General features: G+C 39.6%; 1 protein-coding gene across 1 annotated transcript in view; it reads right to left on the minus strand.

The window, feature by feature from the left end:
- The window catches only part of dph1 (diphthamide biosynthesis 1), a 398,493-nt gene that overhangs the window by 104,451 nt on the left and 278,543 nt on the right, over positions 1-15,499 (minus strand). Inside the window, exon 4 of the mRNA XM_088345579.1 lies at positions 11,073-11,136. Coding sequence (XP_088201705.1) covers positions 11,073-11,136 — 64 coding nt within the window. The remainder of the gene's footprint in view (positions 1-11,072; positions 11,137-15,499) is intronic.

The following is a 15,499-nucleotide window of genomic DNA, read 5'->3' on the forward strand; positions in this document are numbered from 1 at the left end:
ACGGATGGATGTATGGCATGGTTATAATGTATAATATGCAGTTTTAGTTCTAATGGGTCATTTACAATTGGGAAAAAAAATACATACATGCAACATAGACGAACGTGAAGATACATCTTTTCCACATGGCAGCTACGGTATGGTATAAAAAATAAACACCCCAAAAAGGGTATATCTATTTAAATTTTATTTTTTTGTAAGTCAGAACAAAAAGGTGCAAACATTTGTAGTTCAGTAGAAAACCACACTTGCATGCTTGATTGCCTGTTACAGCAAATATCACAAATAATAATTTCCGAAAGGTTTGTTGCTTAGCCAAAGTTTAGCAGATTGTAAAAGTTCTACACCTGTCATTTTGATTCTGAACGATAGCACCCAATGACTATGTCATTGGCAGGAAAGTCAAAAGCAAAAGAAATTATGGAAAATATTAAATGTCATTTTACAATTACATGTCTTGAAAGGTTGAAAGCGAAATAAATTGGATTGCTCTCAATCAAAAGAAATTAAAAGGAAAAAAAGTCCCCTAAAAGTAGGTAAGCTTGTTTAAAATAACTCAGAAAACTCGGTAATATTTAAAAAAAATTCAAATGACCGGGTATAATGTTAATGTTTTTTTAGAAAAAGTAGAAATTGTGAATCACTCCACATCTAGTCCAATTTGGGTTATTTCTGAAAAGTCAAGTCATGTTTATTTGTATAGCCCTTAATCCAAAAAAGTACCAAAGAGCTGCACAGACCACAGATCATTGCAAACCACAGACCACCACTACACCATCCCCTGATCCAAAACCCACATAAGGGCAAGGGAAAAACTCAAAAACCCCAACATGAGGAAAATGAAAAAGCCCGGAAAAACAAATTTAAGGTCCTACTCAACTTGTGTGACAACTGCATGCAAGCATAACTTCCTGATAGGATGTTTTCCAAGCACACGCTGAAGTCGCTTAAAAGGCCACGCAAATTATTTTTCATCTACCCACAATCACAAAGACATCCGTGACGAGAAAAGAATTGATCAAGGCCACGAGAAACGGTGGAGTAAGAAGGCGGGGGAGCGAGATTGGTCCAACCTTGAGCTCTGAGCATTATTTATCACTCACACTGCTGAGCAGAGGAAAATGCTTATATCATTGCTTCATAAATGAGGATTCAATCTTCCAAACCAGATGCCATCATCATGAGTGGAATAAGCAACTGTTCACTCCACCTGCTTGCACTCATTACTATTGCCACTTCTCATTGGGAAGCCAAGGGGCACACTTTTAGGAATAAACAAAACTCAATCACTACCCTTTCCTCGACGTTCAAGTTAAACAAGATGTGTTATTTTACCACTGTGTATCTCTGCATGGAGTGAATCTATCTTACTGTCCTGACAGCAGAGGTAATTTCCAAGTGTGACCTGTCAAGAAGATAGTGTATTATATTATGGGGGAACCAATTGGGTTTTTGAGTCTGTTTGGACATCGTGTCTTCTTAGTCAAGATTTGATTTGAGATGAGCGAGTAGCAGGGTGCACTTTGTCCACGGGTCTCCGTGGGACCAAGGTGTCGCTGATTCACTTAACGCTATTCTGTCCTGAAACCTAACTATAACATCAATTTCGACTCGGAGTAAAAATGTCTGGTCTTTCCAAAATTGTCAGGATGTGAATATTGTGAGTTACAGGAAAAAATAGTGTCATTATGGGAAGGTAATGTTTAAACAAGTGATAACCATTTCATTTTAGGAGGATACTATGACAGGTTTAAAATGATAGTTCATGGAGAAATAAGAACATATGAATGTCCAAAAGATGAGTTTAAATTACGAGACCAGAACACAAATATGTCCCACATTCATTAGAAGATGCACAGTGTTGAAGTAGTTAGGGATATGGATTGCAAAGAAAATAAATGGGGTTTGTTTATCCTGTTTATTATGGTCATGAGCCCTATCCAACCAAAGATGAGTGTTCTAAGCCTTTGTTACTTATTTACATTAGTGTCAGGTCTATCACCTACTTACCTTCTAGACTAAAACCACCAAAGAGAGAGAATATACATCAATTTCAGCTCATGAGGAGAAGTGGTCAGCTCAAGCCCTGAACCCTATCAGACTCAGCTGATCCGACCCCCCTCTTTTATTAAAAGCAATTCAGATAAAGAGCTTGATAGAGGGCTATAAAAGATGTGTCCTTTTTTTATTTAGGCTAAACTTAGCCGATTGAGAAGCCCAAGTGTTAAATCATAGTCTAAGTGTGATAAAATCAGCAATTTGTTGAAGATGAATCAGAGAATTCTTACGGAGCAAAGCTTAAAACGTGAATCGAGTGACGTAAAGAAAAATCAGAAAATTAACTATGGCCCATGATTTTAAACAAGAGAACTATTTTGAATAGTGTAATCCACTCACCTAGGTGTAAAGGAAACAAACTATGTGAAGATAAAAGAGTGGCTGTTGTAATCCTAACTCTTGTGCTTGTACACATGCAGTGCACTCTGTTTTACTTTGTTTCTTCAAAATGATTAATCACTAATCAATTGTGATATTCCATTAAACACTACTTCAATACTTGTTTTGATAAACAGCTCCCAAAACCCAGTCAAAACAGAGTCAAAGTATTTTGTAATGTTACTTTATTCCAGTAACAGCCCAAGAGGTGAGAAAGTGTCGGCATTAAACAATGACTAGGATTGTTCTATGTAGCACCACCTCAACTCTTCTATGGCAACAAGAGTGCGGATGACGTTTGTTACACCCAGTGTCCTTGTTTGCCCGCGTCCCTGCGTCCTAGACGCATCATTTTTGCTGGGGACGCATTGTGTCAAATCAACGTGCGTCCCCGGGACGCAACTTTTTGACACCAAATGGTCATTATTACCCGATTGCTTTTTTTTTTTTTTAACAAAGATTTACCGCACTCCAAACTTTTCGTCAGGCAAATCCGCCATTGTTGTTTTGGTCTCGCGCCTATCTCGGCAAACGAGATTGCGCTACTTTGAGATGACGTCATTGTTTTGGTGGTTGTCGAGTGAAAGAGAAGTATGCCTCTGTAAAAACAGTTGGTATTAGGTGCAAATCAACAAAAAATTGGTAATTTCTGCAGTGTCGGTAATAAGTCGAAACATAATACAGAAAGTGGTAACAACGGCAATAATTCCGGCACGAAAAAACGGCGGAGGAATTTTTCAGAAGACCGCGAAGGCAAGAAAAACACGTGTTTTAAAGCGAATGATTCGCCGAAAGATAAAAAAAAGAATACTCCTAGCAAGAAAAGGACTTTTCTGCCAAAATGGACTCAATTATATTCCTGGTTACGATATGAGGAGAATGATAATAGAGGCAACATGTTCTGTGATGCGTGCACCCAGCGTGACAAAAAACTGGATTGCATAAATCATTTCGCAATACGAACTTTCAGAAAAGCACATTGGATCGGCACAACGACAATTAAAACCACAAATTAGCTATAGAAATTCTGTTGCTGCAATTGGACCTTGAGAAGGCATTACAATTGTGGCGGGACAGCAAACCACGAAGAATATATGAACTGAAATATCTGAAGTGATTAAAACTGCATGAATATATAGACTAATATTTCAGCAATATTATTTTGTATAATGTACAGTATTTTTGTGAACTGAAAAATCTGAAGTGATAACTGCTTTGTATTAAGTTTGATTATTAAAACTGATATAGATTTATGGATTTATTTATTATATTTGTCGCCTATTTACAATTTCAACCTCCATAACACTAAATTTTGGGGACCCATAGATCACTGTTAGGACCCATACATTTTTGAGCATGCGAGTCCCCGGGACCCATCACTTTTCAGATGTAAAATGAACACTGTACACCCCCTGCACATTTTACAAAAAAAATATTAAAAGTAACAAATAAACACTAGCAAATCAATACACGCCATGCTGGCACATGGACATTTATTCCCTTTGTGATGTGTGGTTATGGCCAGCATAAAAGGATCTGCTGTGCCCGCATGAAGGCATTTGTAGCAGGTTCCAACAAGTCTCCCTTTCTAATGGTAGTCTTGACATTTACCCTGGGAGGCAGTACGCTGTGGCGGCCGCTCCTGCCGAAATGATTCGAACGACTGTCCGGAATACAGATGGATATATTTTGATGGAAAAAGTCGACTATGGAGAAGGACTCACAGAAGCCTGGAGGCTGTGTGGGCAGTCCGTACCTTGATTTACCAACACATTGCCTCTGACAGGTCTGTTACTTTGAGCCGTCTAGCGCCCTTGTTTGACAGCGTCTCGACTCGACATGATGGAAGGAGACAAAGAGGAACAGGTACAGGATGTCAATTGGACCGTGGAGCCTTCTGATGTGTTTTGTCAAAGCAACTTTCTCCTCCTTAAACAACATAAAGTATACAACCTGGCTTAAGGGTTTAAAATGCGTTAGTCCAGCCTTTTATGGATGGTACATCTTTGCTAAATTGTATCATAAATATGTCAAAAGGTATGTTTTCATGAAGGTGATAATATGATTGTAATAGGACTATAGCGTATATGAATGAGCAGAGTAATCTGATGAAGGAATTGTAATGCAAATACAAATGATACAAGCAAACTCCGGTTAACTCGCTAAAAAAACCTGTGTTTATAAGTAGTTTCTGGGGAATTTCCATTTACTGTATTTTCTTCTAAAATGACACAGGTGTATCCATGTATATATAGTGGATGCCGCAGTTGTATCCATCAATAAATAGTGTAAGTCTATACACAAACGTAAACACACAAGAATATAACTCACTTTTTTAGCAACATTTAGTAAAAAAGTAGCTGGTTTTATTAAGTGATTTCTGACTTTTTGCCAGAATATACATACTATTACACTAAGGGAAATTATTTATGTTTTATTGCTCAGGCCCAAGGGTGGGTCTCTGACTAGGTATCAAAAGAGAGAAGCGAATGCTGCTGCATTTTATCCCATGCACTGAATTGTGACATTTGCACAGAACTTAAACGTTTATTATATTTGATTTTATTTAGCTTTTCAAAAGGCTGCCGTTTTATCTTAATGAACGCATGCTGCATTTTATTGCATTCTTTTTGTTGCCGAGATAAACTGCACATTATGCATTTTGTCGATTTTTTTTTTATTTAAATCCTCAAATTAAAAATGACATCAAAAATTGTTGTATCTTCAAATTTCGTGTCTTTAAATTGATGAAATCAGAGAAACATACTGCAATTAATTAATATTTTAATGCAGTTAAACTTGAGGTGGTATTCTACAAGAGTCACAGAGTAGTCACGTGGCGCGTCATTTTCCACAGGATGTGTTGCATCCAACTGAGTCACAAAGTTAGTAGGCTAGTATAACTAATATAAAAACATACAGGATGTGTTGCTTTTATTAGAAGGCTCATATATGGTTTTCATTTTTTGTTTTTTATCCAACGCTCAACGTTTCTGGTTACTGACTCCTGGTCTATTGCTTGGATGTAAACATAGTAATGGTCAAACAAATACTCTTTTTTTCTTTAGAAAATCCGGTAGTCACAGTCTCATTTAGCAAAGTTCTTGGCCAACTCAGGTCAACAAAACAGTCAGCGATATTTCAGGGAAGCCATAAAAAAACGCCCAGTTTTTCTATGGCATTGCGCATTTTCCTTCTGCAGAGTTTTGCACTTTTTCACTTTTCTTGGCATTTGTAGCCAACTGACACTGAAGCATCACATCCCACAAGGCAATACCTGCACAGAGTGAGAATGGGTTCAGGACCGGAAGGGTACAGTAACAAAGCTGCCAAGAGTGTGCACGTTTTAAATGTGTGGGCACACGTTTTAACAGCTTGCAGGTCAGTTTGAGGAAGACCGAGTGTGAGTGAATGATGAAAAGAAGACGATTTATCAAGCAAATACAGAAACTGTAACAAATCTAGCCTTGAGTCAACTGGCATGCATTGCTTTTGGCTACTATTTACAATAATTATGGAGATTTGGTGTGACTCTATCAGCTCTGACTCTTTTGCATTTTCAACGCTATTTATTATGGGGCTCTGCGATGGCTACAAAATGCAAATGCCCGAAATGCTGTTAAAGACTGAAAGCGAAGGGCTGGAGGACATGTCTGTGTGGGCTTAGTTATGTGTCCATCCTAATTTTTCCTCTTAGTACTTTATTTCAATTTTAACATAACTATTGGGTCCTGTTTGACAAACTACAAACAAAAAATGCCTGATTGCAATTTAATTCACATACAAATGAGTCTCAGATGATTAGGCTTTTGATAAATATGTTTTTAAATCCTTCACAGGTTTATCGAAACGATCCGTGTTACGGGCAGCATAATTGATGAACATAAATGTTGATTGTGTGGAACAAGAGCTGATAAATCATATCATGAAGCGACTGTTCCAAGATTAACATAGAAGAGGCCCTCATTTAAAATATTTAAGAGCTACACACAATGCACTAATTGCATCATAAAAAAACATATACGTTTAGAACAGTCCGACCACGATACTCCAAAACATGACTACAAATTCCCCACATAATTGAGATTATGCATTTGATTAAATGACTTCTGGTTAAGAAAATTATCTATCATACACTATAATCAAATTCACAGTTTCTGGTTACATCAATTGGCATGTCATTTGTAAGAACCAAGACTGAGGGGACAGCAGAGCAGTCGCTCATCACTTGTAAGAACCTTAGGGCTTGCACGCTCAATTTGTTCATTTCTGGTGTGCTTTGCTTCCAGCATTAAGTCGCAGGCAGATACTTCTATGTAGTATCCGGAAGAAGCTTATGCCAAGAAAAAGTCACCATTAAATGCCATCACTGTCCCAAGGATTAGGACATTGTGGCAGCAACATTTAAGAGGCTCGCTCGCTGTTCTCCTCACTGTCACCCAAGCAGCAGAGCAACTATGTTCGCTGAGGTATCTTTCAAAGCGACAAGGAGACAGCCGACACCATCAAAAGCAATAAAACATATGGTGCGCCGACAGCACATGAATCACTGCCCGTCCGCACGAGCTATCGTTTATCCTGAAAGCTTTTTGTTTACATCTTTGACTCGCTGACAACGTGAAGATCGACAAACGAAATGGAGGAATGAAAAACTGGAAAAAATCAGATCAGTGTCAGCGTGGCAATAAATCAACTTTTGCTGTTCTTTATCGTGACAAGATAATTTAGGCTCCAATCGATCGAGGGAGTTTAATGTACAATTCATACTGCATCAGTCTCATTTAAACTGAGACAGGAATCTGCCGACAGCAGCTACTCGGCCGGCACGACAAGTGTAAAACTCAAACGTCGAGCAACTCTATCAATAACATCGGCGGTGTCAAGAAATTCAATGAAAAATCCCAGTACAATATCTGCAGTGGTTTCGCGTCTGTGATAAATGCATCTGGCAGCTTGTCCTCAATAGGAATTAGCTGACCGTTCCAGAGAAGCTCCTTACTCTGAGGGCAGCTTAGCCCTTTTGATTTCCACTGGCTACAGTGAACCTCTGGCCCGTTCATCCTCGAGGTAAAAGTAAAGCTCGTCGGCTCATAAGCTGAGTGACAAAAGACCGTCTGTCTGCTGGGCTGACAACCAAGGATTACATCATTTTCCGGAGTTGAGACATTACCTTCCCATTCCTTCAGTAGTCCAAACTATTAAGTGTACCTTTACGGATGAGCCATTAATCAATTACATTTACAAATAAGTCCCCAGACCTCACACATTTATGTGATGACAGAGTTATTAAGGTTTTAAAGGCTGTTTGCCGGCAAATTAGCATTAGCAGGGACAAATGGTGATGGACAATTATTAAAAAGAAGCCTCCACCACCAACTTTGGTTGTTTTGCACAGTAGCACCCTGTCAAAAACTTTTTATATTTATCATACTGCAAACATATATACTCAACAAACATATGTTTGAGTTACTGTGGGACTTTTGGATCCTTAACACTTCTAAGGATCTCATCCTGTTTGGCTGCTTCCTGTCTTTACAATGGTTTAAAATACAGAAGGGGGGACCATGCTCTGATCACTTCATTTGACCTCCCCTTAGAGTTGTTGTCACTACGGTCGCCAAAATGTGTTTGTCGAGATATCGAAATATACTGCTTCCCTTTAAAAAACCTGTAGCTGGACGTGACGTCTGTTGATCATGTAAATGTGATGCAAACTTTAGGAAAAAGTTGGACCTGCAAAATAAGGAGAGTGAAAATATGCCGTGTCTCCCGCATGCGTAAATCTAGCTTGAATGTCATCTTTTTGATTATAGATTGAACCAAACCTTAGGAAAAGGGCCAAAGTGCAGACCTTTCTCTGTTAATTGCGCTGTTCTGGACAATATCTGTGTATTGAATCCTAACAAACCTTTTGCATTTGTACACACAATAATTTGTAGACAATATAAAACAGAGGGTAAGATTCCGCCAATGCAACATGTTTGTGCCTCAGCTATATACACGATGTCATCGGTAGACCAATGCAAGTAAAATAATTGAGGTAGTCGTAAATTATGTGAATATTTTTACATTTCTATAGGTAGGACCTGTCACAACTACTCCTTGTAGACAGCTAGGATAGTCTCCAGCATCTTTGATACCTTAAACTGATTATAAAAAAAATGGATGCAAATACTGTGTGCCTTTATTCTTAGGTTTAGTTATATTGATGGAAAAGAAAATTAGAAAATCAATACAGTTGAATAAAAGTGTGAGGCACACAATTTGCATACATTGAAGATCAATTTAAAATTGCACACTAACATAAACACACTGGGGAAGCCCTGACAAATCTATAACTACATTGTCTTAACATTTGAATGCTAAATGAACATGCCAGTATAGGCACTAAAAAAACAATGTCTGATTACTCAGGGGAGTTGTGCACTCACCTCAGAAATGCAGAAAACTGCACCAGAGTAACAATAGTTTACTTATCGCCTCATGCTTAGAGTTTATCATTGTATGGTTTGTATTGAGTGTTTTAAGTCCATCAACTACAGCTGCCAATTTGTCCTGAATAGGGGAAAAAGCAGACCATGCGCCAGAAGCCCCTTAGTCTGAGGGCAGCTTAGCCATTTTATCTCCTCTGGCTCCTGCGGACCTCAGCCTCATTCATGGCAGTACAGCTCGTCAGCTCATAAACTGGGTGACAAAAGACTGCCTGCCTGCAGGGCCAACACTAAAAGGTTACATCACTGCTATGATCCATGCACTACATCTTGTCTACCTGGTTGACAATACTGGAAAAACGCTTAGTGAGACACTTTCACCCATGTTGAACACACTGGCTTCTGGTGATGTCCTTTGATCTAACCAGCTACCAGCTACATTGCGAAACACATAGGTTAAGAGAAATGGTATTTTAATATTCTCCCACAGAAATACTGAGCTTAAACCGCAGAATCCCCCCCCAAAATAAAAGTTTTATAACTGTAGAGCATTAACAGGTGAAAAGGAAACAGTTCGAAGTGATTTTGTTCTCATTTTTCTGGGCATTTTTCTTGCAGTTTCATCTAGAGAACAAAATGTGCTTAGCCTGAGAAATCACATTGAGATGACATCAACTATTAGTCCTCAAATTATTAATCACTGCAGATGATTATGTGACCGTCAAAACCTTTAATATTTATTGCCAGTTATCTAATTAACATTTACACATTTTCCAAATTCAACATTTAGACAACGAGAGGTGATAAATGTTTTCAGAACGGGATGACAGTTTATCGTCCATGAGGAAATTTAATTAAAAACGTTCAATCGTTTTTAAAAGGGTCGTCCTGACCCTACTTCACTAAACAGCCATTATCACTTAATGAACAGGGTGACTAGTGAAGTGGGATCAGGGTTTATAAGCATTTGCATCTAATTTAACCACTTATCACGGCAAATAAATGCTTGCATTGTTATGCACTAGATCGCAGGGCATGATGACTTTGGTAAAAAGGACGAAGAAGAGCAATTTGAAAGTGATAAGAACTCAAACGCATTTTATTGACCAGCCCAAGTTTCCAAACCCAGAAACTGGCTTTGAAGCACAATCAACAAATGGGAATGAAATTCACTGCAAGACTTAGGCATTAAATGACAAAGTATTTAATCGATGTTTGACTCACATCATTGTGTGTATAAAGCAAAGCATGGTGGCTGCACTGAGTAAAATCGAAGCAAGAATGATAAGAGGAAGCAGACTCATCAAGGATACTTGTCTAGTGAAAGCTGTGAAAATCAGTTTAAAAGCACATGAACATTTGGATAAATTAAGATGCTTTGTATTTCAATTTCAGTTAACTATTTCTTTTTTTTAATCATTTTCTGACTCGTAAGCCCTGTAATGGAGTCGACTCACTGTTATCTAACTTTCCTGTGGGAGATCGAATATCCACTGGGCTTAAAAAGTTCATGGAAGCACTCGCCATCATATCCCTCATCTGGTTCATCTTATAAACACGTTAGTATCGACTTAACATCTATAAATGGAACCCACTCAGGGTGTTTAATGACAGAAGGCATTTTCTTAAAGGAGACACTTAGCAAGCAACCTTCTGGGGGAGTATCGGCAGACAGAAGACCAAAAGGACGACAAGCAAAAGGGCAACGGAGCAGCTTTTGTGGGAATATTCAGACGTGGGCCTCAGGTGAGTGCTTTGCAGAATGTGTGCCTCCTTTTACGGCCATTTCATTTAGCGGTATGTAGGCCAAACCACCGGGTAACAGGAAAAACAAACTATTATGTATGGAGGACACCAATTTTGAGGCTAAAAATTAAAATAAATTGGCTGCCCTAGTAATTGAGTGCTGCTTAACGGGCCAGGCACACACGGCCGGAAACTAGATGTAATTAACAGGAATAATATCTTCTCTGTTCTCTGACTATAAGTGAGAGAGTTCTTGATATGAACCGGCATAATCCCGCCTTAATTTAAGCAGAAACTCTCAGAATCACGATAACGCTCTCGCTACAAATGAGCGTGGAGCGTCCCACCACAGTTCAAGTTGGAAAGCCGCCGGCTTGACTTTTGCTCTTTGCGCTCATCGGCAGGCACTCAGCTATCTAAAAGCCATCTAAATATGAAATTTCCCGAGCTGCAACATACCTCTCGATGATGTCTGCGATGACACAAGCAAATAACTGCAAGCCCTCTGGAAGCTGCAAAGCCACTGCAATGAAAAGAAGAGGAAGAAATAAAAATATGATGTACTTGTGTTTTGAGGAATGGCAACCCGATATCAAATAAGTGTGAGGCGGAAAAGATATTCATAGGCCACGGTGCACCACTGGCAGGGAATAATGACATTTCAAGGCAATTTCCCCTCTGCCACAGTAGCGATGTTGGTTTATTTTACAGGCTGATGGGCTGTTGGAAATATAGTGTGAACCAATAGCCACAGCTTTATCTCGAGGCTTTTTCCTCCCCATCACTCGATGCATGATAGTAGTTTTCCTGCACTAAGCTTTTTCTTCGTTCGTCCAATCATAATCGCAAACGTTTCAATTGCATCCATGGGCCGCGTTTGGCATATCGTTCAATTGCAAGTATACGTAACATTGTTGCTCTCCTGCCGCAGCCACGAAGCCCCAAAGCAAATATAAAATATGGATGAACTTGTTCTGATTGATAAACTACTGAAGGTCCAACTGAGGGTTGCACATGTTTACAAATGAGGACCATATCATGTCTCCAGATACCCCGCTCAGACTGAGAGGAACCAATAATGAAACACATTATTCCTGGTTTCATGTTAGTGTCAAGTGACAGATTTTAATAAAGCAGTGAAACCAACTTGGCCGTCATCATCCTCTGCATCTCGACAGCAGGCAGTGAAGTGCTGCTCTTTTTCCATGCATACTAATTTAAGGAAGGATTACACAAATGATGACAGGGTGTGAATTCTGCAAGATTTCTCATGTAAATGTGGGAACTAGTGATGCATGGAAGTGGTGCTACTTGTAAAAACCAGCTGGCACCTCGGGGAGAAATACAAAAAAAAGTAATAGCTTTCGTAAACCTGACGTCACTGTAGCTTTGTGCATGATAAGACGTACTGCGAGTGTGGCCAAACTTTTGAAAACTACAGGGAAAATGGGAGAAAATTATGTCACCTTTTTTTGCCAAAAACAATAATATTACGTGAGATTTATCACGAGATGTATGTCATGTGGATACATACTTGCACATGCAAAGTACATGTCATACAGTACCTCAATTGACAATATTGCAAAGTCAAAATATTTGAGTAAACATCTGCTTAAGCATCATTTCTTTTTTTCTTTTTGCAGTTTTACCATTTCATGGTCAATAAACCTTTGGTGAAGAAAGAAACTTAAGAAGCATTCGGTCAAAGAAAAGTGTTGGGGTAACTCCCAAGACATTGGCACAAACAGTTTCCCAAAAACAAAGGCTCTGAGGCAGAAAATAATACTCCTCACGGGAAGGAAGAAAATGGACTGCAAAGAAGGCTCAGCACATGCAGTATCTTCTACTTCACATGCCACAGCAAGGTCAAAAGCTTCCTCTACTGAAGCAGCAGCCGCCATGGCTCGTGCAAAAGCAGAGGCAGCAAAAGCACGTCTGTCCTATGCACAAAAAGAAATGACACTTAAAGTAGAGAAAGCACAACTGGAGGCAAAGATGGATATGCTCTCACTGCAGCAGGAAGCAGCGGCAGCTCTGGCAGAAGCAGATGTCCTGGAAGCTGCTGTTGAAGGCAGTGTTCAAAGCAGCACAAATTTCCACCTCAAAAGTTTATTTGAACCGACAGCTGACAATTTAGAGCGCACTAAAGAATACGTGGCCAATCAGATTGAAACATCCCATCAACAACCAATGATTTGGAATGAAACACAGCGTTACGAATCACCAAATGTGTATGGCAATCAACACCCACATCCCGACGTTGGGAACAGCAGACCTGAAGATGGATTTGATTCCAAGCCACTTGAAAAGGCGACACCTCTGCAGTCGCAGGACACACCTGCCACACACCCATATTCGAACAACATCCAAGACAGCTATCAGGCTTACAGATCAAGCAACAGCCCTTATCGTCTGCCATCCAGTCAAACATCCAACCACCCCATTACAGATGAATCAAAAGTGATGGACTTTGCTAGATATCTAGCCCGTCGTGACTTAGTCTCAACAACTCTGATTAAGTTCAATGATCAGCCATGCAGTTATAGGGCATGGAAACAGTCTTTTGTGAACGCAATAAAGAACCTGAACATGACGTCCAGCGAGGAGATGGATTTGCTGGTTGCGTGGCTGGGGAAGGAGTCATCACAACATGCCAAACGCATCAGGGCCGTTCATGTGAACTCCACAGACAGTGGTCTAAGAAGGCTCTGGGATAGACTGGAAAGTTGTTACGGTGCAACTGAAATGGTGGAGGACTCGTTGTTTCAACGCATCAACAGCTTTCCTAAAATCTCCAACAGAGATCATTTAAAGCTTCACGAGCTGAGTGACTTCCTATTAGAATTGAAGGCAGCCAAAGCAGAAGGAGACCTGCCTGGCCTTACATGTTTAGACACAGCACGAGGGCTAAACTCCTTAGTACGAAAGTTACCATTCTACCTGCGAGAAAAGTGGCTCACTGTGGGGACAAATTACAAATTACAACACCATGTATCATTCCCTCCTTTTGACATTTTTGTTGACTTCATTGAAAAGCAAGCTAGAATTAGAAACGACCCAGGCTTCAAATTTGCAGCCCGACATGAAACCAGAAAAGCAGAACAAAAACAACAAAAGCCAATCAACGACAATGATGTTATGTACCAAAGAACCAAAAATATGAGTCCTTCTCCTGCTGATTTTAAACCACACAGTGGGACTGATGATCCAGAGAAACTGTGCCCGATTCACAAAAAGCCTCACCTGCTTCGAAAATGCAGAACATTTCGCCAAAAGACCTCGGAGCAAGGCGAGACATTTCTAAAAGAGAACGGGATGTGTTTTAAGTGCACTTCAACCAAGCATAATGCTGAAAATAGTCAATTTTTCACAAGGTGCACGGAGTGTAAAAGTGGCAAGCACATCACCGGACTTCATACTAAACCAGCAACAGGGATCAAGGAACCAAGCACCCCTCAACGACTTAGTGGGCAGGGTTTCCTAGAACAGGGTACAGAAGTTAGCACTCGCTGCACAGGGGTATGTGGTGGTTACCAGAGTGACAGGTCTTGCTCAAAAATCTGCCTCGTGAAAGTGTATCCAAGTGGCTATTCTGACAGAGCTTTGAAACTGTATGCAATCATTGATGAGCAAAGCAATAAATCTCTTGCAAGATCAGAGTTCTTCGATGCATTTAACATTAAAGGACCTTCTGCTTCATTCTCCCTCCAAACCTGCTCTGGAGTGACAGAAAATACAGGGAGATGTGCGTCAAGCTACAAAATTGAATCATTGGATGGAAAAGTTTGCCTATCCTTACCGACCCTGCTGGAATGTGAGTGTATTCCAAACAACAGATCAGAAATCCCAACCCCAAATGCTGCAGAAAACCATAAGCACCTTAGATCGGTCGCTTATCTCATCCCAGAACTTGATCCAAATGCATCCATTTTGCTTCTTCTCGGGCGAGACATCATCTCGGTCCATAAAGTACGCAAACAAGTGAATGGTCCCTGTGATGCTCCCTATGCTCAGAAACTCGACCTGGGATGGGTGATTGTTGGAAATATTGGTCAAGGGAGGGTTCAAAAGCCCACCAATGCATTCTAAACCTTTTTTACAAAACAAAATTATACCAAAGTAGCGGATTAAAATCTCGGGCTACACTTCTTTCAAGTGGATAACATGTACAACCGTTTCCCTGGTCTATGTGCGGAACCTTCTCAAAAGTAAAAAGTATAATTTGGTGATATTGACTCAGCATTTTAAAAGACTGACAAAAGTGTTTTTTTTCCTTGAAAAAATAAGATTCTTAAAAACAATGGACAGACATTTTGGAAAATAAGAGTAATAGCGGGGTAACTCCATTGCTATTAAAGACTCCACAGTCAAAGTTTCTGAAAATTAATGTCCAAGTCTCCAGTTGTTAATCCCTGTGACACAATTCTGTAAGAACAAATGAGACAAAGATTAATATTTTAAAAGAAGATTCTAAGTAAGTGTGACAAAATAGTTTCTGCTTAAAAAAAATACTTATTGTTCATTGGTGTTCATCATCCAAAGAACTCAAGGCAGTTTCACACTTGCGTCGAGCACTATGCTATCCCACTTAAAGATGTATTGACACGGGAACCAAACTTAAAAATAAAAAAGGTTGGTGCAGCTATCATGCTGTGCAAGAAAGTTGTTGCCATGACAGCAGACAGTGATCAAGTATGTCTAATAGGAGAAAAAAATAATGGCACACTCATAGACAATCCAGGTCTTTTGGGAACTTTACTTTTAACAAAGTGGCGATCCATGATCTAAAAGAGTCAGTTAAGAGGGCTTAGCTTTTTATCAAGCAGTGCAGCAAGTGTGACTCATATCGAGAATATGGATTAAATCCACTGCTCTCTTTTGAAAGC

Source organism: Urocampus carinirostris, chromosome 10, assembly GCF_059441175.1.
Source record: "Urocampus carinirostris isolate Australia breed hairy pipefish chromosome 10, RoL_Ucar_1.0, whole genome shotgun sequence".
NCBI classification, from domain to species: domain Eukaryota; kingdom Metazoa; phylum Chordata; class Actinopteri; order Syngnathiformes; family Syngnathidae; genus Urocampus; species Urocampus carinirostris.